Consider the following 23,700-nt stretch of genomic DNA (forward strand, 5'->3'; position numbering starts at 1 on the left):
AATGTTGTCTCCTCTTATACAGTATTGCTATAACTGTTAAAACGTGGTGTTGTTTTAGGTTGTCTCAAAAACGTTGTCACAATGTTGTCTACTCTCATACAGTATTGCTATAACTGTTAAAACGTGGTGTTGTTTTAGGTTGTCTCAAAAACGTTGTCACAATGTTGTCTTCTCTCATACAGTATTGCTATAACTTTGTTAAAACGTGGTGTTTTAGATTGTCTCAAAAACGTTGTGACAATGTTGTCTACTCTTATACAGTATTGCTATAACTTTGTCAAAACGTGGTGTTGTTTTAGGTTGTCTCAAAAACGTTGTGACAATGTTGTCTACTCTCATACAGTATTGCTATAACTTTGTCAAAACGTGGTGTTGTTTTAGGTTGTGTTAAAAACGTTGTGACAATGTTGTCTACTCTTATACAGTATTGCTATAACTTTGTCTAAACGTGGTGTTGTTTTAGGTTGTCTCAAAAACGTTGTCACAATGTTGTCTTCTCTCATACAGTATTGCTATAACTTTGTTAAAACGTGGTGTTTTAGATTGTCTCAAAAACGTTGTGACAATGTTGCCTCCTCTTATACAGTATTGCTATAACTGTTAAAACGTGGTGTTGTTTTAGGATGTGTTAAAAACATTGTGACAATGTTGTCTACTCTTATACAGTATTGCTATAACTTTGTCTAAACGTGGTGTTGTTTTAGGTTGTCTCAAAAACGTTGTGACAATGTTGTCTACTCTCATACAGTATTGCTATAACTTTGTCAAAACGTGGTGTTGTTTTAGGTTGTGTTAAAAACGTTGTGACAATGTTGTCTACTCTTATACAGTATTGCTATAACTTTGTCTAAACGTGGTGTTGTTTTAGGTTGTCTCAAAAACGTTGTCACAATGTTGTCTTCTCTCATACAGTATTGCTATAACTTTGTTAAAACGTGGTGTTTTAGATTGTCTCAAAAACGTTGTGACAATGTTGTCTACTCTTATACAGTATTGCTATAACTTTGTCAAAATGTGGTGTTGTTTAGGTTGTCTCAAAAACGTTGTGACAATGTTGTCTACTCTCATACAGTATTGCTATAACTTTGTCAAAACGTGGTGTTGTTTTAGGATGTGTTAAAAACGTTGTCACAATGTTGTCTCCTCTTATACAGTATTGCTATAACTGTTAAAACGTGGTGTTGTTTTAGGTTGTCTCAAAAACGTTGTCACAATGTTGTCTACTCTCATACAGTATTGCTATAACTGTTAAAACGTGGTGTTGTTTTAGGTTGTCTCAAAAACGTTGTCACAATGTTGTCTACTCTCATACAGTATTGCTATAACTGTTAAAACGTGGTGTTGTTTTAGGTTGTCTCAAAAACGTTGTGACAATGTTGTCTACTCTCATACAGTATTGCTATAACTGTTAAAACGTGGTGTTGTTTTAGGTTGTCTCAAAAACGTTGTCACAATATTGTCTTCTCTCATACAGTATTGCTATAACTTTGTTAAAACGTGGTGTTTTAGATTGTCTCAAAAACGTTGTGACAATGTTGTCTACTCTTATACAGTATTGCTATAACTTTGTCAAAACGTGGTGTTGTTTTAGGTTGTCTCAAAAACGTTGTGACAATGTTGTCTACTCTCATACAGTATTGCTATAACTTTGTCAAAACGTGGTGTTGTTTTAGGTTGTGTTAAAAAGGTTGTCACAATGTTGTCTCCTCTCATACAGTATTGCTATAACTGTTAAAACGTGGTGTTGTTTTAGGTTGTCTCAAAAATGTTGTCACAATGTTGTCTACTCTCATACAGTATTGCTATAACTGTTAAAACGTGGTGTTGTTTTAGGTTGTCTCAAAAACGTTGTCACAATGTTGTCTACTCTCATACAGTATTGCTATAACTGTTAAAACGTGGTGTTGTTTTAGGTTGTCTCAAAAACGTTGTCACAATGTTGTCTTCTCTCATACAGTATTGCTATAACTTTGTTAAAACATGGTGTTTTAGATTGTCTCAAAAACGTTGTGACAATGTTGTCTACTCTCATACAGTATTGCTATAACTTTGTTAAAACGTGGTGTTGTTTTAGGTTGTCTCAAAAACGTTGTGACAATGTTGTCTTCTCTCATACAGCATTGCTACAAAATTGTTAAAACCTGGTGTTGTTTTAGGTTGTCTCAAAAAGGTTGTCACAATGTTGTCTACTGTTTTTCTACATTGCTACAACATTGTCAAAAGGTAGTGCTGTTGTCTCGAAAAAAGTTGACGTTATCTAGTGTCCTAGCTGACAATGTTAGTAGAATGTTTTCTACTAATTGCTCCAATTCTTTAGTCACATTTATTAAATATCATTTATCAGTGTGAGCATGTATCAACTGTATGTTTTTCATTTTTAGGTTTGGGAATGTTACTTCCAATTTTTCCATAACAGTAATGTTTGTGTAACTAATAAACAAATTGAATAATGTTGTGATGCAAACTATTATTACGTTGCACATTTTCAGAACATTCCTGAATGTTATTTCAATGTTAAGTTGCCAATAAGTAGTCATAATACCATATATCAGTGTTGGGCACAGTTAGATGTCTAATTCAGTTCTTACCTACAACACAAAAGGGGAGGTTTATCTGCAAACCCACAACATTGTCACAATGTTGTCTATTCTCTAACAATTTTGCTACAACATTGTTGAAACGTAGTGTTGTTTTAGGTTGTCTCAAAAAGGTTGTCACAATGTAGTCAGAACATTGTCCACTCTGGTATGACGTTGCTACAGCGCTGTCAAAAGGTGGTGCCATTTACATTGACTGGAAAAGGTTGGCACAACGTTGGCTCTTGTCCTAGCTGACAATTTTTGGTAAGTAGAAGTTTTCTGAACCTTTGGTTCCTAGTACGATCAATCTGTTCAGGTTTCTGGACGTTTCTAAAACGTTCTGGTAATGTTTATTTGTTAATTCTCACAATTTAATATGAACATTTAACATTTAGGAGGCATACTTCAAAAAGTAAATGTAGAAAATATTCTAGTCTATCTTTAAATAAACAGTTATTTAGTTTTATAATGAAAAAAATGTCACATTTATTAAATATTATGTATTAGTTTGATATCAGTGTGATCATGTATCAGTTGTATCAATATTTTAGAATTTTGAGGTTTTTGTAGTTTTGAGAATATTACTTCAAATGTTTCCATAAAGTCAGTGTTTATCTAACGGGAAAATGTAACATTGCCATGTGGTGTTTTGACATCCATTGGCAACCTAGCAAAATTCCATGGACTTCCATTAACAACATAATCCCCATTTAGACAAGATTACATTTACATGGAGTCCTGGTAATTTGGTAATTCCCAAATGAACAGGAGCCCCTTTGAATACTGTCAGATTCTAGACTTTTCTAAGATGACATTGTGACAACGTTAGGGGGGACCATGTATGCTGGCTTTCTACTTTCCAAATGATTAAGTGAATGTGAACTCACAGGGGAACAACAGTGAGAAACACTTAGACATGTCTGTACGTTTCATTATCACAAGGCGTTTGGTCATTTCTGCCCGTATATTCAGGTTTGGACCTGTTCTCATCATAGTAAACAACTCTGATTTGATAAGGTCATGAGATCCAAGAGATAGGTCCATGAGCAATCTGTTGACGTTAGTCTTAAGGTCTGCCTTGTGTTTTAATCAACATGAACGCCTTACAAGTCATGAAATTAAATGTATTTGTCATTGCAATGGGCTGTGAGTCGGTGCGTGGTTGTGTCATTGTTGATATATTATTTTTGATATTAATAAGATAATGACGTATTAATAAACACTGCTATGAAGGTTGTGTGGCCTTTTTACAGGTTGAGAACAAAGATTATAAAACAGATTGTTGAATTGTTAGAAATCTGCAAAATATTTATATTATTTCTCAGTTTTTCTTAACTTTAGTCTTAAAACAAAAATCAGAAAGGAGAAACAATCAGTAGTCTTAAAAGTATGCTCTTAAATATTTTTTTCTAAGCTTACAACAGAAGGTCAGCCTGGAAATACTAAATAGTTAAATTACTAGAATTGAACAAGATTAAAAGTGGAGTTTTCCGACATCACACAACAGTTCTGATCTTTTCAGAGAATGACATTTCCTGTTTAGTGAAATTTTTGGATGATTCGTTTGATTCTGTTTTTCCTCCATTTTACAGATTTAACTGAATAATGGATAATAAAAAAGTTCCACCAGCTTTAAAATGCAGTATGAAAGTCTACACTACAAACAGCTACACAAGAAAACCTTAAGAAAATATCTTAAAAATCATATAAAATAATCTAATATTTACTATTTTTTGAGAATTTCTTTGAAGAACGTCCTACGAACCTGTATTCATCTTAAGATTCTACCTTTTTCCTTAGGAAAGGTTTTGTAAATCCATCCTCACAGCTGCAGAATTCCCATGTTGGATAAGTGCATGTGTGACCAATCTCACAACAGAATTCTGTATTAATGCACCAAATCACTAAATCCACTGCACTGTCAATGGAATTGAATAGTAAAGGCAGATGAACCAGATTCAGCCTTTAACTAAATCGTCAAATTGACTTTCTTTACATGTAGAACTAGTCGTATTCAGCATTAGGCTTTGAATGTAGATACACTACAATGCCAAAAGCATTTACTCACCCTTCCAATTTATTGGATTTAGCTGGTCCAATCAATTCCATTGCCACATGTGTATAAAACCAATCACCTAGGCATGCAGACAACTTCTACAAACATTTGTGAAAGAATAGATCTCTCTCAGGAGCTTTGTGAATTCCAGCGTGGTTCTGTGATAGGACGTCACCTATACAACAAGTTCAGTCATGAAATTTCCTTGTTACTAAAAATTCCACAGTCAACTTTCAGTGGTATTATTACAAAGTGGAAGCGATTGGGAATGACAGCAGCTCAGCCACAGAGTGGAAGGTCACGTAAAATGACAGAGCAGGGTCAGTGGTCAGAGGTCACCAACTTTCTGCTGAGTTAATCGCTACAGATCTCCAAATTTCATGTGGCCTTCAGATTAGCTCAGTGCGTAGAGAATTTCATGGAATGGGTTTCCATGGCCGAGCAGCAGCATCTAAGCCTTACATCACCAAGCGCAATGCAAGTGTTGATTGCAGTGATGTAAAGCACGCCGCCACTGGACTCTAGAGCAGTGGAGACGTGTTCTCTGGAGTGACGAATCACACTTCTCCGCCTGACAATCCGATGGACGAGTCTGGGTTTGGCGGTTGCCATGAGAACGATACTAGTCTGACTGCATTGTGCCAAGTGTAAAGTTTGGTGGAGGGGGGATTATGGTGTGGGGTTGTTTTTCAGGGGTTGGGTTTGGCTGCTTAGTGAAAAGCTCCAGTGAAAGCAACTCTTAATGCTTCAGAAGATCAAGATATTTTGATCAATATCATGCTCCCAACTTTGCAGGAACAGTTTGTGCATGGCCTCTTCCTGTTTCAACATAACTGTGCACCAGTTAATGTCAAAGTGATTTGGGTTTATTTACATTTGCTTTAGATTATTTTATAGATTAGATTTTAGTTTGTCCAAATCATATTTAATGTTTTCTCTGTTTTATAGAAGCAAAACGCCACCTTAGGCCTCACATTATGAGGTACATTGATTATGGTAAACTTTTTAATGGTAATGAGATAGAAACTCTACAACAGCAGAACAAGGTCGTTCATATGATGATTGCTATGATGCTGTAGTGTTTTTTGTTTCTTTTCTGCCAAGTCAATTAGATATGATCTTATCACATCACAATTTAACACGCAGTCAGTTGCAGTACTGTTGGCTGGGTCAAAGAATTAAAAGTTCAGTTCTGAAGAGACTCAAATGGCCTCTTAAATGCTGAACATGAAGATGATATCTTAAGTATCTTAGCTGGCTAGCTGGCATGATCAGTTACAGTGACTGATTCGCATTGTGTAAACGCAGCCAAAGGTCAGTGTCAGGTAAAACGGTTCTGATTGTGGTCTGTACCCTTAAGTAAGTGTAAGACTGTGGCTGTGTTTGCCAACTCAGACAGTATTCTAAGGCACCCAGTCATGTCTGAATCCTCAATGCTTTTCTGGCAGTGTAATTTTACATTGAGCATTGAGGATTGTGACACAGCCGCTGTATTTTGAATATTTTAAAATGGAAAGTTATTCGATTACTTCCAAAAATATATTTTATTCAGATTTTTACACAGCTGCTGTTTTTTTTTTAGAATGACCCTGTTGAAAATAAAAATATACATAAAAAATGATCTTTCTCTTAAAACTCCAGAAAAGTCCAGACAAAATAATTGGTAAAAAGTAGCTCCCTTTTGCCTGCAAAATGTCCTGGGATTTTATTGTGCCATCTACTGGGCAGAGTGGGTAATGTTTTCCTCAATATATGTTGAGATAATTATCAAATTTTAAAAATATATTTATTCTAATGTAATTCATTTGAGAAAAAAGGCGTAGGGAGTTTTACCTACATATTTACAATGTTACATTGTTACAAATGGTTCATTAAGCGATGCCACAGAAAAAACACTTTTGTTTTAGTGAAGAACCATGTTTGTAATAGTGTGAGTGTAAAGTTTATTAATTTTGCATTGCTCAAACAAACAAAAATAATTACACCCCTTTATTTTTAAGAGTGCATAAAAAAGTATCCCTGTCATTTTTCCCTTTTTGTGTATCCTTGCTGTGTAATATTCCAGGATATGTACATTTACATTTAGCTGACGCTCTTATCCAGAGCGACTTACAAGGTTACTTGTATTACAGAGGAGGGCCAATGTAGTGTTAGGAGTCTGGCCTAAGGACTCTTATTGGTGTAGTGCAGCATAGTCTCCCAAATGATGTAGCTATCTGTTGCGCCACTCCAACCACTATGTATGTATGCAATAGTACTAAAATGTTTTTGTCCTGATTTCCTGATTATCACTGTACTTAAAACGATTAAAACACTGCTTTTCTAGAAAGCTGACTCTGTAGACTGTAGGGAGCAAGTCTGCTCGAGGGAGGGGGCGAGTGAACCAATTAGGACGCAGCACATAGATCATGTAGTTGCTAAACAAGAGACCAGAGAAATTATATAGAAATTATTATTTATTATAAAAATATTTAAATAAAACGAATCAAATTTCTATAATTCTTTAGATTAAAGAAATATATATTTTATGGATTATTAATAAGTAAAAAAAAAAAAAACGTCGCGTCGTTTGATACAACGTCATTTGTGTTACGTCACCGGGGGCGGGGGGTTGAGCTTAGCGCACTTCTGCTGTGTACTTCCTAGTTACTGCGGTGGGATTTATATGCTGGGTGTTTGTGATGAAACCAGTATTACTGAACTGGGCTGGGTCGGTGCAGATAGCTCTCGCTGTTGTGGGACTACCGTACGGCGTTTGTGCAAGTGGATACTGGTGTGTAAAATTATTTAATTCCTTTAATCTGCTTTTAAGCTGTTGGACTAGGTTTTACACACAATTCTATATTCCAAGTGCCAGCATGTGTAGAGTCACACTGTATAGAGAGGCATTCAAGCCTGTTTCTCTCTGTTTCTCAAGTCTGAAATGTTTAAAACGTCAAAGTGTCAAAAAAAACCCAAATTTTACGTCTTATTGTGAAGAATTATTAGTTAATTAATTCATTAATTCATTAACTATTAAATTAGTTTGGCAATTATGTTATCAGGGTTAATTGTACCCCTGAGTTGATATAGCATGTGTCAATTAAAAAAGTTAGCTACTGGTGAAATCCTACATCCCATAATTCATTCATTCATTCACTCATTAATAAAAGTGCTCTAATCTCAGCTCTATGAATTTGTCTTGTTGCCAGTAAAGCCATTAGCAGCAGAGTCCCGAGTCTTTGTAGATCAAGCTTTGCCTTCATGTCATCATCTGCCATGCACACCAAAGCCCGCTGCCCAGTCTACCCTGGCTCCAACATACAGCGCTTCCCTGTCCCAGACGATAAGATTAGCTGGTCAACAGACTGGCCCGAATACAACCCTGTCAACTACACAGCTCCCTCCGTGCTGAAGAAACCTGCCTGGGCTGATTCAGAGATTGGGTGAGTGAGCACTGCACAGTTTCCCTCTCAGTTACAATGTAAGGACTGAAATCATCTGAATTTTTAAAAAGGCTTATTTAAGGCTGTATTGATGATGTGGCCGACATGCCATCGTCTGTCACATTTACCATTGAATCAAGTGGAATGGTCTTGAAATTGTCTTGAAAAATGTGGCAGAATACAAAACAAACCCCTGTAACTTTATTTAGTTGATTTTTAGAGTCAGACTTAATGTAGATTTTCTAACATTTGGATTTTTATGTTGATGATTTCAGTATTTTAGGGCTAAACACCTCGTAACTCAACTCAGAGTACAGATATTTAAGGTTTTATTCCAGGTCATTTTGGAGCATTTCTATTGATCCTTTGAACAAGAGTCCTTGAAGCATAAACCAGATTTATTGAGGTAAACCAGACTATGCAAAAATGGAGATGAATAATAGAGGCTACAGGCTAAATTCTACATCCCATAATTAATGAAGTCATTCATTAATAAAACTGCTGTAATCTCAGCTCTATGAATTTGTCTTATTACCAGTACCCATAGTAAGCCTTTTTTAAAAGGTCAAAGTTTTACATCTCATTTTGAAAAATGATGAGTTAATTTATTAATTATTAAAATGGCTTTGAATTATTAAAAACGTTGAATGTGGCTATTGTGTTATCAGGGTAGATTAACCCTACGTTTATATAGCCTGTGTTGCTTTTCTCTCATTGTCTCATTGTTTCCTCTCTGTAATGAAACTTTACAACAATGTAAACTAGACACATAAAAGTGAAAAATGAGAGATGGAGATACAAGGTTTCTGTGTGATGGTAATAATAAACCTTATGAGATTTTCTATGAGGCAGATAAGGTTTCTCTATTATTTGCAGCTCAGCTGTTTTTAAGAGCGCTATTTTACATGAAATTAAAATATCACATTTTTTTTTATCAAATCTGTCAAATGAACAATTACAGCTTTGTAGAATCAAGACATAAAAAAGAGAAAATATCAAAACTTGAAACCTGCATCTTCACACCTCAGCTGTATTGTTGGTTGTTGCCTAAAGCATCACTTTCTGTTTCAGTTCATTTTCCCCCAAGTTTAACTCACTCGATGGGTCTGTGGATAGAAGGAGCCACGAGGGAAACTACACTGTACAAGATGGTCGACCACTGTAAGCCAAGCACTTACTCGTTGGCCTGTGTGTTAACACACGAGCTCAAATTTCAGCCGTCTCAGACTCCTTTCCTTGTCAATCTCTCTTCAGTAACCCAAAGGGAAGAACTGGATTGAATGGTCGGGGCCTTCTGGGTAGGTGGGGTCCGAACCATGCTGCAGACCCCATAGTGACCAGGTAATGTATTCTGCAGGTTACCTGTTCTGTCATTCTGTTAAACTCACCTCTAAACTATTCTCTTCATTAGCCAGAAAGCATTTTTATTTATGTAGGATTTTGGTAATTTTGCACCATTCTAAAACCTACAACTCACAGTCAAAGCTGGCTAGGCTCATATACAGCCTCCACACCACAGGGTTAGATTAAACACAGTGTTACTGGCTCAGGCCCTAGAAACACTGGTCTGAATCCTGGGTTGTGCTGCCTGCGATCCAGGTGGATGGATGGCCAACGCTCTCTCCCTACATCACTTTGCCATGATTCTGGCTGGCACAGGCATCTGCTAGCCGATGCATCAGAGCTTGGGACTCCTCCAAACATGTTGTTCACCCGGTGATGTTGCATCAGCAGCAGTTTAAAAAGAGCCAGTGGATGGTGGCGCATGTGTCAATCCTTACCCTCCCAGTGCTACCGGTACTCCTTGGGAGCATTACATGCGACGTAGTACTAATGAGCTGGTCGGTATTAAGTGGGTTGCGCAATTGGCTAAAATTGAGGAGGACAATTTGGTGACCAAAAAACAGTATTACTGTTCTACTTTGTGGTGTAAAGCGTTTGCCACAGCCTCTTTTCATTTATCACATTTATACTGATGCAGATACTTTTGCATTAGTATAAATGGAAAGTTTCTCTGAACTTGGATTGAATGAACTGTGCTTGTATTATTTACCAGACCTCCAAGTGAATATTACAGCAAGGCCCCTTAATTGTCCATCTTGCTCATTACCCTACTCAGTGTTGGTTATACCGCTTCACCAGACTATGTAAAGGTGACGAGGCTGTTTTATGTAGTTGGGCCCGCAATTGTCACCTTATAACCTTATCTTCTGTCTTTGAGTTGGAACAGTCCAGGTTCATCTATGTAGCCTTCTGCTAAATCCACTCTTCTGTGGTCTCTTACAGGTGGAAGAGGGACGGTTCAGGGCAGCGTGTTTCACATGCTGTCTCTAATCTTCCTGTGCTGCAGTTTGTGTCCATCAAGAGGAAGGACTGTGGGGAATGGGCCATTCCAGGGGTCAGTATATACTTGACTCAAGATCCAGTTGTTGTATTTATCTAAGTTCACCTCTGATCTCCACAAGGATAATCACTGGATATGAGGTGCTGTCTGCATACACTTTCTGTGCATGGCTGCTAACCTGTAATATATGTTTAGGGTATGGTGGACCCAGGAGAGTTAGTGTCTCTAACCCTGCAGCGAGAGTTCTCAGAGGAGGCACTGAACTCTCTCCAGGCCTCCCCACAAGAGCGGGAGAAGATCCGTGAGCGGATCGCTCAGCTTTTCAAATCTCCAGGTTTTCAGGTAAGGAATTTAGGCAGTTAATCAAAGAAAGAAATAAAGGAATAACGCTTTCTTGCAAAACATTGTGATACCTCTTTTTTCAGGTGTATAAAGGTTATGTAGATGATCCAAGAAACACGGACAATTCCTGGATGGAAACGGTTGCTGTTAACTTCCATGATGAAACAGGTGACGGTGAACTTGAAGGGATGCTTGTGCCATCAAGTATTGAATAAATGTACACTATAAGGGCAAAAGTAATGGGACACTTGCTAATTTATTGTTTCTTCAGAAATCATGGGTATTAAACAAGAGTGTATTCTGCTTTTGTTGGAGTAACTGTCTCTACAGTCCAGGGACAACTTTTAACTAGATTTTGGATCTGATTGCTGTCAGCAACAAAAGCATTAGTGAGGTCAGGAAGTTGGATGATCACCACCCCCCTCATCCTCAACCTGGCATTACGCATGGTGCCAATAGTTTCATGCAAAGGATGGCTTTATCTGCTCTAGAGAGTCCTATTCTATTTGCAGTATCTCTCCACAGGGACTAAACAAGCTGTATGTGTGCATTTGCACACCTGTGTCAGCAATGACTGTAGCTTGAAAGTAGCTGAATGCACTCATTAAGCTGTAGGTAAAGTGAGTAAAGTATTATCCTCTTTGCTTTCTAGGGGACAGTGTAAGTGAGCTGCCGCTGCAAGCTGGCGATGATGCAGGCCAAGTGAAATGGATTGATGTCGACTCTTCTCAGCCGCTGTATGCCAGTCACTCCAGTTTTCTGCAAACCGTTACCAAGAAAAGAAACGCCCATTGGTAATCGTAAGCCATGATGAAAGCCTTCAAAGACATGTTAAAAACGCATTACCTCTAAGAATTCAAATATGTGTCATAACAGACTAAGACGATCCAGTGTAATGGAGATCTGAACTAAATTTATAGCATGAGGACCAATTTTTAAGGTTATTCTGCTTGGTGCCAGAAACTGATTGATTGTGACTGGACAAGTATTGATGATTTAACACATTTAACACAACTGATTTAGAGAAAGACTATTGCTGAAGTCAAAGCAAAAGACCACAGGAGCAGTTTCAGTCTGATGTAAATAGCATCAGTAAAATTCAGGTTGACTTGTCTGGTTATAAAACATATACACATTGTGGAAAACACTGCCAGTGGATGCATAACAACTAGTAAACTACCCCTATGAGCTAATTATTTAATAGCATTGACCATCTGCAATATATTTATGTAACTAAATTAAAAGATTGAAAAATGAAGGTGAAGATTTTATCGTTTATCGTGTTATCCTTGTTTTTTTTTTTTTAAGGCTCTCTATTTCTCTATGCACTGTGATTCGTATAATAAATGTCTTTGAACAACCCTTAAAGTTGTGGACATTTGTTTCTCCTTCATTTGAATTCACTCCAAAGTGACTCTACCTGGGTCCATAACACGTTGCCCCAAAACAGAATAAAATGCACAAGGTAAATTTAAATGTTTTAACCTTTTGAATTATAGGTTTATTATTCTGTTAATAATCATTTTATTAAAACAGAAACTACTATAAATTTGTCAATAACAAGATTAGCGTATTTGTGGCGTTCCACAGGGTTCTATTTTAGGGTCTATGAAAATTGTTACAAATGAGAGTAAAGCCTACGTATTATTAGTTATCGGCCTAAGAACAGGGCTTAACCCCTTATGCTTAATTATGTCCAAAGGCTTTTTTACAAAAACAGGAACCACTGGTGGTTCTGAGAGGTCAAGAAGTTAAGGCTCTTTGTGGTTTTGTGGGCACACATTCTGAAATCAAATTTGCAATGTCACCAGTGTTTCACCATTGCAAAGTGTTTATTTCAAAACGTTCATAAGGCTTCAGTCATTTAGGTTGCAAAGTGACAAGCTGAATATTCAGATATGCCTGGATACTTGTGATGAATGTAAATTGTGAAATGATGAAAGTAACCTGGAAGGCCAATTACCCATCTATCTCTGTTCATGTGAACTCCACCCATTTACTAGCAATGCCCCCCAACACTAGGAGGGTGAAGACTAACACGTCTCCTCCAACACATGTAAAGCCAGCCCCTACCTCTTTTTGTACTACTACTACTATAATAGCATCTACTAGGTGGTCAGTCACTGATACAAACTAGCTAAGGGTATTTTCTGAGTGAACAGTAAAGATCTTTTGTTAGTCTCTCTGGATAAGAGCGTCTGCTAAATGCCTTAAATGTAAATAAAGTTAATGTTTTAAAAATGGCCAAGTCAAAGTCCTGAAATTAATCCAATAGAAATAGTGTGGAAGGCCCTAAAGCAGGCAATTCATGGGAGGAAACCCACTAGCATAAGAGAGTTGAATATGTTTTGTACGGGACAATGGGCTCCAAGTCCTCCAAGCCGATGTGCAGGGCTCATTACGTTTAAGTATGCAGTTATTGCTGGACAAAAGGGGGTCACACCAGATACTGAAACTGAACTGAAGGTTCACATACTTGCCACCTGCCACTTACAGATATATAATACCATTGGTTTAAAAAAAATTACCAAGTCTAATATTTAATTAAAAAAATTACCAAGTCTAAAATAGTCTTTTTTATTTTTGTTTGTTTGACTTGGTTCTTTTTCTCTACTTTTAGGACTTGTGAGAAAATCTGATGAAGGTGTAAGTCAAATTTATGCAGAAATGTAGGAAACTCTGAAGAGTTTACAAACGTTCAAGCACCACTGTACCACTACACACAAAAAAAATAAAATAAAATAAGGTGCAAAAGGTACTTTGGGCAATGCCACAGAAGAACCACTTTTTGTACCATAAAGAACCTCTATATCAAGAGAAAAAAATCAGGTCTTTTAAAGGTTCTTCACACTGACAAACAAAAGTGGTTCCTCTATGGCATCACTCAAAGAAATTTTTGTAGACCTTTGTTTTTAAGAGAGTATATGAGACACAGTGTAGCTATTGGGCACACTGAAACCTGCTGTCTTTAGCAAGTACTTCAATATAGCATTCATTACAGAGGACAAGCCTTTTTAAAAAGACATCGTCTTGGAAGTGTAGGCCTAAAGACGATGAGAACAGTTAAGCCAAAATTACCCATTTTTACTAACCTTGCTTCACAAGAGTCATAACTTACAAAATGTACCTGTTACTCAAGCTTACAGCAGTATTCGTTTGCATTTTCTGAAAGTCTGTGTCTGATCATTTTTTAGGAAGGAAGTACCTGCTCATCAAAAGATAACAAAATGTCGTAAATACAGATGAAGCAACGGGTCAGAAAAACACTAGCCTTGCAATCATGATTTCACACTTTTTTTTACCCTCTGCAGGGCACAGTACTTCAGGTCATAGGATGAAACAGGGCCTAATCAGAGCACCTTTACCATTTCAAATGTTCCTGATCACACCCTTGTGAGAGTAAAAGGCATGAAGTTATGCACACAAAGAATGTAGTTGTCTTATCACTGAAGAATCTGAGACTGACTCTGTGGAATGGTGGAGACCGCTAAGCAGTTTCGATATTAGGCCCTTGATGCAGGTAAGATGACATGTAAAAGGTTGCTGTAAGTAGGTTCTCCTTCACTGAAAGGTCAGAAATGGCAAGCCTTTTCTAAAGTAGCCGCACCTTGGTCCACAATAAGTCTACATGACTTTTTTTTGATGGTGCAGGAGACTTCTGTTTACAGAGAGTCAAGTGGACAAGATAGATATTCACTCTGAGGTCATCACATGTCAGGTTGAACCTACACAGTTGTCCTTCAGCAACAATAGCCATCCCATCAAGACAGCAAAAGCAATGATAACTTGGTGGTTAGAGTGCTGTTATAAAAGGACATGGGTTCAATACCCATGTCCTTTTGGATCCTTGAGCAAGGAACTCAACCCTTTCTGCCTCATTGGTACCTTAGCTTTTTAGGCTGGGATATGCAAAGGGAACAATTTCACTGTGGTCAAATCTTCTGGAATGAGTCAGGTTAGGAACCAGCAGCATTCCCTATACCTGTATTTTCACCAAAGGCTTTAGATAAGGGGTACACGGTTTGTAATGTAATGTAAAATATGTCCTCAAAACTCTTATACACAGTGGCAAACGACAACATCTTTCATTTGTCTATTAGTGTTAACAATGTCTGCAGAAAAAGTGAAGCAACCACAGGTCTAGCACCTCTGCTGGCTGGTTGCAGTATGGTATGTAGCTCTGCCCATCCCATATGTTTCAAAGCCAAAACAGCCCATTTTCCATCTCAACTGTCTTTCCATCTCCAGTCTCTAATTCCAACAATTCGTTTTCCCTGTGCTAATACAGGCCCATCTATTGGCCTTCGGCTGGAAGAGCCTGGTTGTCTGCAGGACCTGTGTGGCGCACTTTCTCTTCATTACATGGAGTAGCTGAATTGTAGTGGAACTTACATTAGCTGCACTTTTACTGTTGAGCTATTTCACTTACTGGAAAAACTGGGAATCCCAGCTTGGTCTGGGAGAAGGGTTGAGATCTACCGGGCAGAGAGCGCAGGGTCAGTCTTACTCTCTGGGTAGGTGGGGGACGATATAATAGAACTGGCAGTTGTAGCTTGAGAGGATGCAGTAGAGCTTACTGTGATTTAGAGGAAGCAATACTAGCCTTTATCCTCCCAGCACTGGTAGCACTGTGTGATGGGGGAGTCCTAACTAGTGAGTGGGAATAAGAAAGGACAAAATGTGTGTGTTGGGATTGTTTTCTTTTTTTTTTAACACTGAGCCAGAGGTATTAAATTGTTAATACTGTGTTTTTTAAATCATATCAAAGTACAAGTGAAATTTACCTTCTTAAAATATTTTTTGAGACCTTTTGAGGCACATGTTTAAAACTCAACTGACTCAACTTTACATTTGCATGAGCTGGACTATCAGCACTGGTACACATGTCTTTAAGTCAACAGAAAAACAGTATAATTAAATTAGCTGGAATTTCCTGTTCCATCTGTTATCATAGTATGGCTGCCTGGCCAAATTAAGGGACTTGTTAGTCCCATAAAGGAATGTAAAATGAGAATTATACACTGTAAAACTTAATACTCAATATTTAAAATGATCACTTAAAATAATATCTTTTGTTCCTAGAAATGAAGAAACTTGTTTTGTAGAAATTTGTGGTGATTCATTTCCTCTTCTCCCATCCTTTTTCCAGCTCTCTTATTACTCGACAGTCACCTCAGTCTCTGTTTCTGTGAGTGTTGAGTGTTGTCCTCTCTCTCACAGAGAGCAGAAGTAGTTGTGGACAGGGATAGCCAAAGCTCCGGATAGGGCAATACCAACACTGTCCCCTACACTCGCTGCGGCCATGGCATATTCCCTCTCACGGTCACCAGTCTGTAATGTAAGAATCCAAAAGTCACCCAGTTGGTGTGTTAGACTGAAACAATAAAGCAGTTTCAGAAACTAATAAAAGAAAGTCCATTACCTCTGTGCTGATTAAGTAGAAAATGTTGACATAGGCTGCTCCTCCCAGCAGACCTTCATAGACAACTATAAAAAACACCAGCCACACACTTGGCAAGAACTGATATAACACTGCAAAGGACAGCAGGACTGCATTCACACACTGCAAATGAGAGTAAGAGAGAGAGAGAGAGAGAGAGAGAGAGAGAGAGAGAGAGAGAGAGAGAGAGAGAATAATATATATATATATATATATATATATATATATATATATATATATATATATAAACAAACCCAATCCTGAAAGAGTAAGGCCAATTGTGCTCTCTCAGATTCCAACTGCTGATGGCAAGTGATCGGATAATAGTGGCAATGCCACGAAAACTGTATTACAGCTTAAATACAAACCTGTAACAAAGCCAGCAGCCAGATCTTTTTGATCTTAATGCAGAAAAGAGATGTGCGGGATATCATTACACCGATCTGGTACAGAGTCTGATACCTAAAACAAAAGAACAGAGGTAATGTGCACTCTCTGTCATTTACAACAGGGTATTTTGATCATAAAGCAGTTATGAGTGTTGTCAGCTCCGTCTCATGCAAATTAGATACATTAAACTGCATTTTTGGGGCTCTAGTCTTTCATGTTATAAATGGACCCTTTCACACATACGCTCACCTCCTCATTGACGTTCTCCTCTTTATCCTGACTGTTAACAACAGATTCTCTAATCCTGGACTTTTTAATCCTGGACTTTTATTAATCCTTAACTTTATTTCAAGAGAAACGGCAGGGTACATCACCACCTCCGAGCATGAACCAATCCGAATCCTAAAAGACGTTTAGACGTTGCTCTCTGCTCTCTGAGCCATCGGTTGTGCTTCCACAGTGTCTATGTATACATAAACCTATCTCATAAAACAGCATTTAGGGCATTTCAATAGGCTCTCAGCAGAAGTATGGCCAGGGTTTTTAGATAAAGTATCTGCATCTGAGGGTAAAGGTAAGGTTGTTGAGGGGATAGGTACGCTTTTGTAACCCTCAAGCAAATAATAACAGTAAGCTAAGATTGTGTAATGCACCCTAACTCACAAAATGGGGATTGTATGGATCCACTTGGATCTCTGTATAGAAATGTATGAAAGCACAGGTATGGTTGTTTCTGATTAGAGTTGTGGCACCAAGAAACACAGCAAAACGCCTTAAAGCTGGACTGCGCCGTTTGTTTTGGTTCGACCGGAAACTGAGCGATCTGCTAACGGAAACCAACAAAAGTGAGAAACCGGAAATGTGAAAGGGGTCCATTCACTCATATTCTTATGGCCCACTCCCATTAAAGGGTGCATCAGAGGGTAGAACTGCATACCAGCGATACTGCTGTGCATGGGAGAGAAAGGAATGTGGAAAGAAGAGCAACTCCAACTGGGGAAAAAAAAGAGAATGGATATAATAAATAAATAAACTAATAATAATATTAATATTTGTGTGCATTTACTACAACAACATTTAATATGTATTAAATCTTTTCTATGGAGTCGATAGGATCGAAAAAAGAAACATAAACCTCGTAGTTAAAAGAGAAAAAAAGTAGCAAATGAGAAACCGCAATCCAAGGTCTCTGTAAGAATGAACTGATGCAGAGAACTCACCAACCCCTGGTTAATGAAATACTCAGCAAAGTAGACCAGAGCTAGAGGAAAAGTAAACTTCAGCAGATCCTGAAACAATGAACAGGAATAGATCACACACACAACACTGGAACATGTGCGCACACACAGAATGCAGTGCAGCTGAGTGCTAGCTCCCCCTACTGTGATCAGAGTATGTCTAAGATGCTAAAAATCGTTTGATACTGATCCAATGTTTTCTATGAATAATACAGCAGTTTTGGCAGCATGGAAAAAAAAAGGAAATAGACTGACATCTGGAGGCAAACCGGCTCAAATGCAGTCGACGCATCACTGATAATAATAACTAGCACTCACTAATTTACAACTTACTGTACACTGTATACTGATACACTGTGCATATATATATGTATTTTATACATATTTATGCATTCATTATACGGACAAAAGTATTGGGACTGCTCATTCATTGTTTCTTCCAAAATCAAGGGAATTCCAAAAGAGTTTGTCCTGCTTTTGTTGGAGTAACTGTCTCTACTGTCCAGGGAAGAAGGCTTTCTACTAGATTTTGGAGCATTGCTGTAAGGATTTCAATGCATTCAGTGACAAGAACGTTACTGAGGATGTTAGATGAATACCACCCCACCTCATCCTCAACACCCCAAACTCATCCCAAAAGTACTGGATGGACCACCATCATCATTTCAGAGAACACAGTTCTTCCGCCGCTCCACAGCTCAAGGCTAGGAAGCTTTATACCCTCTAGTCCACACCTGGCATTAGGCATGGGGCCTGGAGAGTCCTATTCTATTGGCAGTACTTCTCTACAGGGACTACACAAGCTGTGTGTTCATTTGCACATCTGTATCAGCAATGGGTACAATGTAAAGTAGGTGAATGCAATCAATTAGAAGGGGTGTCCACAAACAATTGGCCATATAATATACTTCTAAACTTCTTAAAATCTTAAAAATACAAATGCACAGGAATGTAAATTTGAGCAGAAGCATGAGCAAGCAAACAACAAACACACAGCTCACTTTCAGGACGTGTAGCTTGTCTGAAAAGGTCAGGGGTCCAGTATGTCTGTCCTCTGTAAGGAAGAAGAAAGCATGGCCAGCACAGTTATCTAAACGAGTTACCACACAACACACTGCACACAAAACCGCCACTGGACAGTTATAAGGTTGCACAGTATGGACTATATCTAGAATGTTGTAGTTGTCAGATAATGCAGGTGTAATCAGCCTTACAATATATTTTAAGAGTTAGAGACTGACCCACATTCATTACTTTCATCCAAATTAATTATGATGGTCATAATGCAATAAAAGACCTACATGCAAGATGATCATTAACCCTCTAAAGAAGTCTAAAGGCATTTTCTCCTTCTTCAATTCGTCTTTAAAAGCGCTTGTATATAAGATAATACCACATATTCTATATCAAAATGTTCTGAAAAATCTCAGCTCTCTCTATAATGAGAACCCATGTGAGCCAGAGCACCATGAGAATAGAAAATCTGAAACCTGAAAAACAGTTTTTAGAGTTTAGAAATTCTTTACATTTCTGGTAAAAAATAAACCTCATGTGGACGAATTGTTTAGGTGCTTAAAATGGGTTTACCAGAGTCTTAGCCTCACAAAATTAGAGGAATATGTGAATTAAATAGTAAAGAAATAGTGAGAGGCTGAAGACAAGTTTCTGAGTTTCCACTGGTCTACTGGTCAGTCATAAAAAAACACAAATGGATGCAGGAATCCACCAATTACAGATGAAAGGCAGATGATGGACACAAAAATACACAAGTTAGACCGGGCGAGGGTCAGAGAGGAGAATCTCAACCCATCTTTATAGCCTCATAACTCATGTCCGATCTGGCAATAGAAAGGGCGGACTGTATAGTGAAAAGTTTGATCTGTATTTCTGGATATGAACAGAAACATCAAATTCGGCAAGGTGGCGAGCTTGTAGACTCCAGATGGTTAACAATCACTATATTGTTGCTGTGATGCAAAAACCTTGTGTTTGGTCGTCATCTTCCCATATCAAGGGCCGTCTTTCCTGGGAGCCTTGATGAGTCGCTTCTTTGGACTTCCACTGTGGGAACGAGGGAGGAAAGACCAGAAGGAAGAAGTAGCTGAGAGACAGAAAGGACAAACAGTGAGAAACGGTGTACTGTAGAGAAGCCACTACAAAGACATTAACCCAGTGTTAACCAGTAATAATGATTTAACTGCTAAAGGCTTTGAGGGTTTGCTCTGACCTGATCAGCATGACAGCAGGGACAATCAGCATGATCAGCAGAGTATTCCGAGGCGACAGACCCGCCTGTGTGAGGGCAGAGTACAGAACAGCTCCAGCGACCCCAGCACCCCCTGTACCAGATCCCCATCCACTCAACACATCACTGAGGGAGAGACAATAGGGGAGGAGAAGTCAAATATAAGCACTAATAACTAATAAATGCACTGTTTAACTACTGTCAGGCTTGTTTCAGCTTTAGGTCAGTCTGTCATAAGGATCTCCTGTTCAAAGAAAAAGGTAAAGGGTGATCATGTCTCTTAATGGTGACCCTCAGGCTCAGGAACAGTCAAGAACTGTGGAGATCTGACTCTTGCTTTCTTTCATGGATTTTAATTTGGCCTGTTATTTATTGTTGTACTTGCTCTTCTTTTTAATGCTGTCTGTTGTTTTCCTTATACTTATTAGTTTCTTCTTTTATCTATTTATGATTTTATGTGTGTACTGTGGTCTAACATTAGTTCTTTTTAAAATTTGCTATAGAAATTATTTAAAAAATATATTACAAATAATAAAAAGCCTTCTTCCCTTCTTATCTGAACAGTAGAGACAGCAATGAATGAGGTGTCCCAATACTTTTGTCCATATAGTGCATCTTGTTTTTTTCCGTTATCTATTTTTACATTTAATCAAAGCAGTTGATTTTTTCATGAACATTTCACAATCAATGGACCAATAGACAAAGAATCAGAGGTGGTGTTGATGGTGCTGTGGGCTGGGAAGGGCGAGGGCAGTCGTACCTGCTGAAATAGACGGTGAGGGAGAGGAAGGAGAGTTCTCCGAGACCTGCGCTCACACTGGCAAACACAACACCTAGAGACACATGACATTTAAATCAGTATGTTTCAAAGGCAATGATGATGAAGCCAGAAAAATTAACAACACAAACATGTTACCCAAGATGCTCATCAACACTGTAGAGGAAAACGACACCACTAAGAAGCTAACTGTTGCCGTGGCGACACACAGCAGAACACGAAACCTGTCAATCACAAAATCATGCATTTAGTGCTTCAATACAATTCAAACAACATGAACCCAATGCAGTAACGAACACATAGAAATAAAGGTGCCTAAAATGGTTCTGTGCCATTTTGGAAGCATTGCTTGTGTGAGGATGAGGAAGCTTTTCTTTATGAAACCAAAAGTGGTTCTTCTATGGCATCACTCAGAAAACCATTTGAAGCTCCTTAATGTTTAAGAATATGCAACTGCATAAAGTAGATTCCTTCTCTGAAGGCTTTCTTTCCAAAGTCTAGAGGTTCAGCATTGATTTATTGAGCCGTCAAATCTGTGTTTGCAGTTCTGTCCAATTCCTTTCATACTATTAAGGTGATCAGTGGCAGAGCTAATGTAGGAAAAAAGGGGGAGTGATATTTAAAATAAAATGCTCTGTTTGTAAATTGTAAAATGGGGATGTACTTCTAAGATGTGGATTACCATCTGTTTTGTAGGGAGGTAGTTATTTAACTATTTAATGTGTGTTTTTGTCTCTAATTAATTTATTTTTATTTATTTTATTAAAAACTTAAACTTAATACCATTTCTTTATAAGTTTCATGTTTAATTTACAATAATTACCAGAGCACGGTTTATAAATCTACAGCCATTTTGTAATTGCTTAAAAAATGGATAACAGAGAGTTAAAACTGCAATCCAACATGACTTGTGTTATGGAAAAGTGGTGTAAATGACTTACACTCTTCACAGTACATCTGGTTCTAATGTATAATTGTATGTTGCAGTTCCATTGTTGCTGTTTTGTCCATGTCAAATAAATATAATAAAGAAGTAAGGTGACCAGTACCCATAAGGCATTTTGTGGATGTAAAACGGGGCTGTAAGCTTGATCACTAGGGTTGGTAGGATGTCAGCCAAAAGGACAGCCTGAAAACAGAGAAGAGAAAACACCAATACATGTTTACATCAATCTGATTCAACAAATGAACCAACTGAAATAGTCTAGAGTTATGTGGAGTGAAATCTGGATAGGTGAGCTTACTTTCCATTTAAGCATATTTTAAACGTACATTTCCTTCTCCTATACAGTGACCGTTTGCTTGATACAAAGCTTTGTAACATAAGGAATCCGGGCCGAATCTCAAGCACACCTGAATCATCTCACCTATTAACAGTCAGGTTTAGTACAGTAGGTGTGTCAGAGCAAGGAAATCAGCAAACTGTGCTAGTCTTCAGTCCTTGGTTGCCCACCCCTGTCTTACAACATTGACAGTACTCTACACTCTTACTAATAAAGGTGCTTCCAATGGTTCTTTGATCAGTGCCTTAGAAAAACCAACTTGGGTTCCATTAAGAACCATGTTTATAATAGAGATGTGCGAATGTGAAAACCCTTCACCTGATGTAAAGGTTTTTGACCATTTACAGATTCCTCACTCCCTCACTCAATAAAGTATTTTAGGAGTGCAGTGATCAGTTAAACAAACTGAACAATCAGAATATATAAGGACAAATCAGCATTGCATCACAACAGTGGACTTGCTTTCGGGTAGATAACTGTGGTAGCACTGTTTGTACAGGATTTTGTACCAATCCTAGAAGACTGATGAAAGCTATTTAACCAAGGAACTGGAAAAGTAGACCTGCTTTCAGGGATGCTGTGAGCCATAAGGAACCATGTTGAGCCTCTAATCAGTTCTTTTATATATATAAAGTTCTTTATGCACACACTATACTATTTTTGCATTTTCACCCACCCGAATTGTTACCCACCCGAAATTACTGCAGACTGTGAATATGTAATTAGAACTATATAAATAATATTAAATATTTCTATGTAATACTGATCCAGGTAAGTCCCTATTTATACATTTAGTAAATGTCAATGTATCAGCAGGTGTGCAAATGAAAATGATTGGATATCAGCATTTATTAGTTCATTCCTAATCTACAGGGTGCCTATTAGGCAGATACAGGAAGCAACTGTTTGTTTGTGCATAAGAGGAAAAGTCTTACTGCAGTAGATACAGGATTGCAGTCATAGCGGCTGCTGTTGCTGCTGTTTCCACCGGCTGACTGCAAGAGGCCTGGGGCTGGGGTCTACAGGATAATATAGACAAAGGAAATGAGAAGAACATACTCAGGATTGAGCCTCAATTTCCAAGTTACTACATATCCTTGAAATAGAATTCACACACACACACACACCACAGTAAAAAGAGACGTGTACAAACTCACAGGCGCTGTTGCATTCTGAGATTCCTGTTGTTTTAAGATGTCATGAGCAGCACTCAGCATCACCACATAGGCAAAATTATTGCACAGACCAAGTAGCCTATAAAAAAGGACAGAAAGTTCACAGGGTTTGGATTACACTCCAGCTATTGTATGTATTTTCCCTCCATTCATTTGGCAATTCTGCAGAACAAACACCATCTCCTTTGACCATGTAAGTTGAATTGCAGCTCTCCATATCAGTTATTTAGTCTGTATAACCAGAAGAACACACTCACCAAAACCCGCTCTGATTCCTCCAGCGCTGGGAACGGCCTAAGGATGGAGATAATTTAATTACACTGATGTGGTACTTTATTGTATTTATTGTTATAACTCTGTATAACACAGTTCAACTTGGTTTTACTTTGGTATGTTACGGTAAAC

The 23,700-nt window shown here is 38.0% G+C and overlaps 2 protein-coding genes across 3 annotated transcripts; one reads left to right on the forward strand and one right to left on the reverse strand.

Annotated features, from left to right (window-relative positions):
* Positions 1-7,279: 7,279 nt before the first annotated feature.
* nudt9 (nudix (nucleoside diphosphate linked moiety X)-type motif 9) lies at positions 7,280-12,114 on the forward strand. 2 transcript variants are annotated; one of them, XM_072693150.1, is made up of 8 exons: positions 7,280-7,408; positions 7,827-8,060; positions 9,132-9,221; positions 9,315-9,401; positions 10,347-10,458; positions 10,600-10,746; positions 10,830-10,914; positions 11,399-12,114. In XM_072693150.1, the coding sequence occupies exons 1-8, from the start codon at positions 7,317-7,319 to the stop codon at positions 11,542-11,544; spliced, it is 993 nt and encodes a 330-aa protein (XP_072549251.1). In that variant the 5' UTR covers positions 7,280-7,316; the 3' UTR covers positions 11,545-12,114. The 2 variants fall into 2 exon arrangements, with proteins under 2 accessions (XP_072549251.1, XP_072549252.1); XM_072693151.1 differs by having other exon boundaries at positions 7,338-7,408; positions 7,832-8,060.
* Positions 11,863-23,694, reverse strand: cln3 (CLN3 lysosomal/endosomal transmembrane protein, battenin). Its single transcript, XM_072693148.1, has 14 exons — positions 23,553-23,694; positions 23,278-23,374; positions 23,056-23,139; positions 21,887-21,966; positions 20,976-21,061; positions 20,820-20,892; positions 20,042-20,185; positions 19,797-19,915; positions 18,816-18,868; positions 17,797-17,865; positions 17,514-17,569; positions 16,555-16,648; positions 16,169-16,309; positions 11,863-16,077 (listed from the first exon to the last, which is right to left on the reverse strand). Exons 2-14 carry the CDS (start codon positions 23,335-23,337, stop codon positions 15,961-15,963), a joined length of 1,176 nt encoding a protein of 391 aa, XP_072549249.1. The 5' UTR covers positions 23,338-23,374; positions 23,553-23,694; the 3' UTR covers positions 11,863-15,960.
* Between the last annotated feature and the right edge of the window lie 6 nt (positions 23,695-23,700).

Source organism: Salminus brasiliensis, chromosome 12, assembly GCF_030463535.1.
Source record: "Salminus brasiliensis chromosome 12, fSalBra1.hap2, whole genome shotgun sequence".
In the NCBI taxonomy this organism is placed as follows: Eukaryota; Metazoa; Chordata; class Actinopteri; order Characiformes; family Bryconidae; genus Salminus; species Salminus brasiliensis.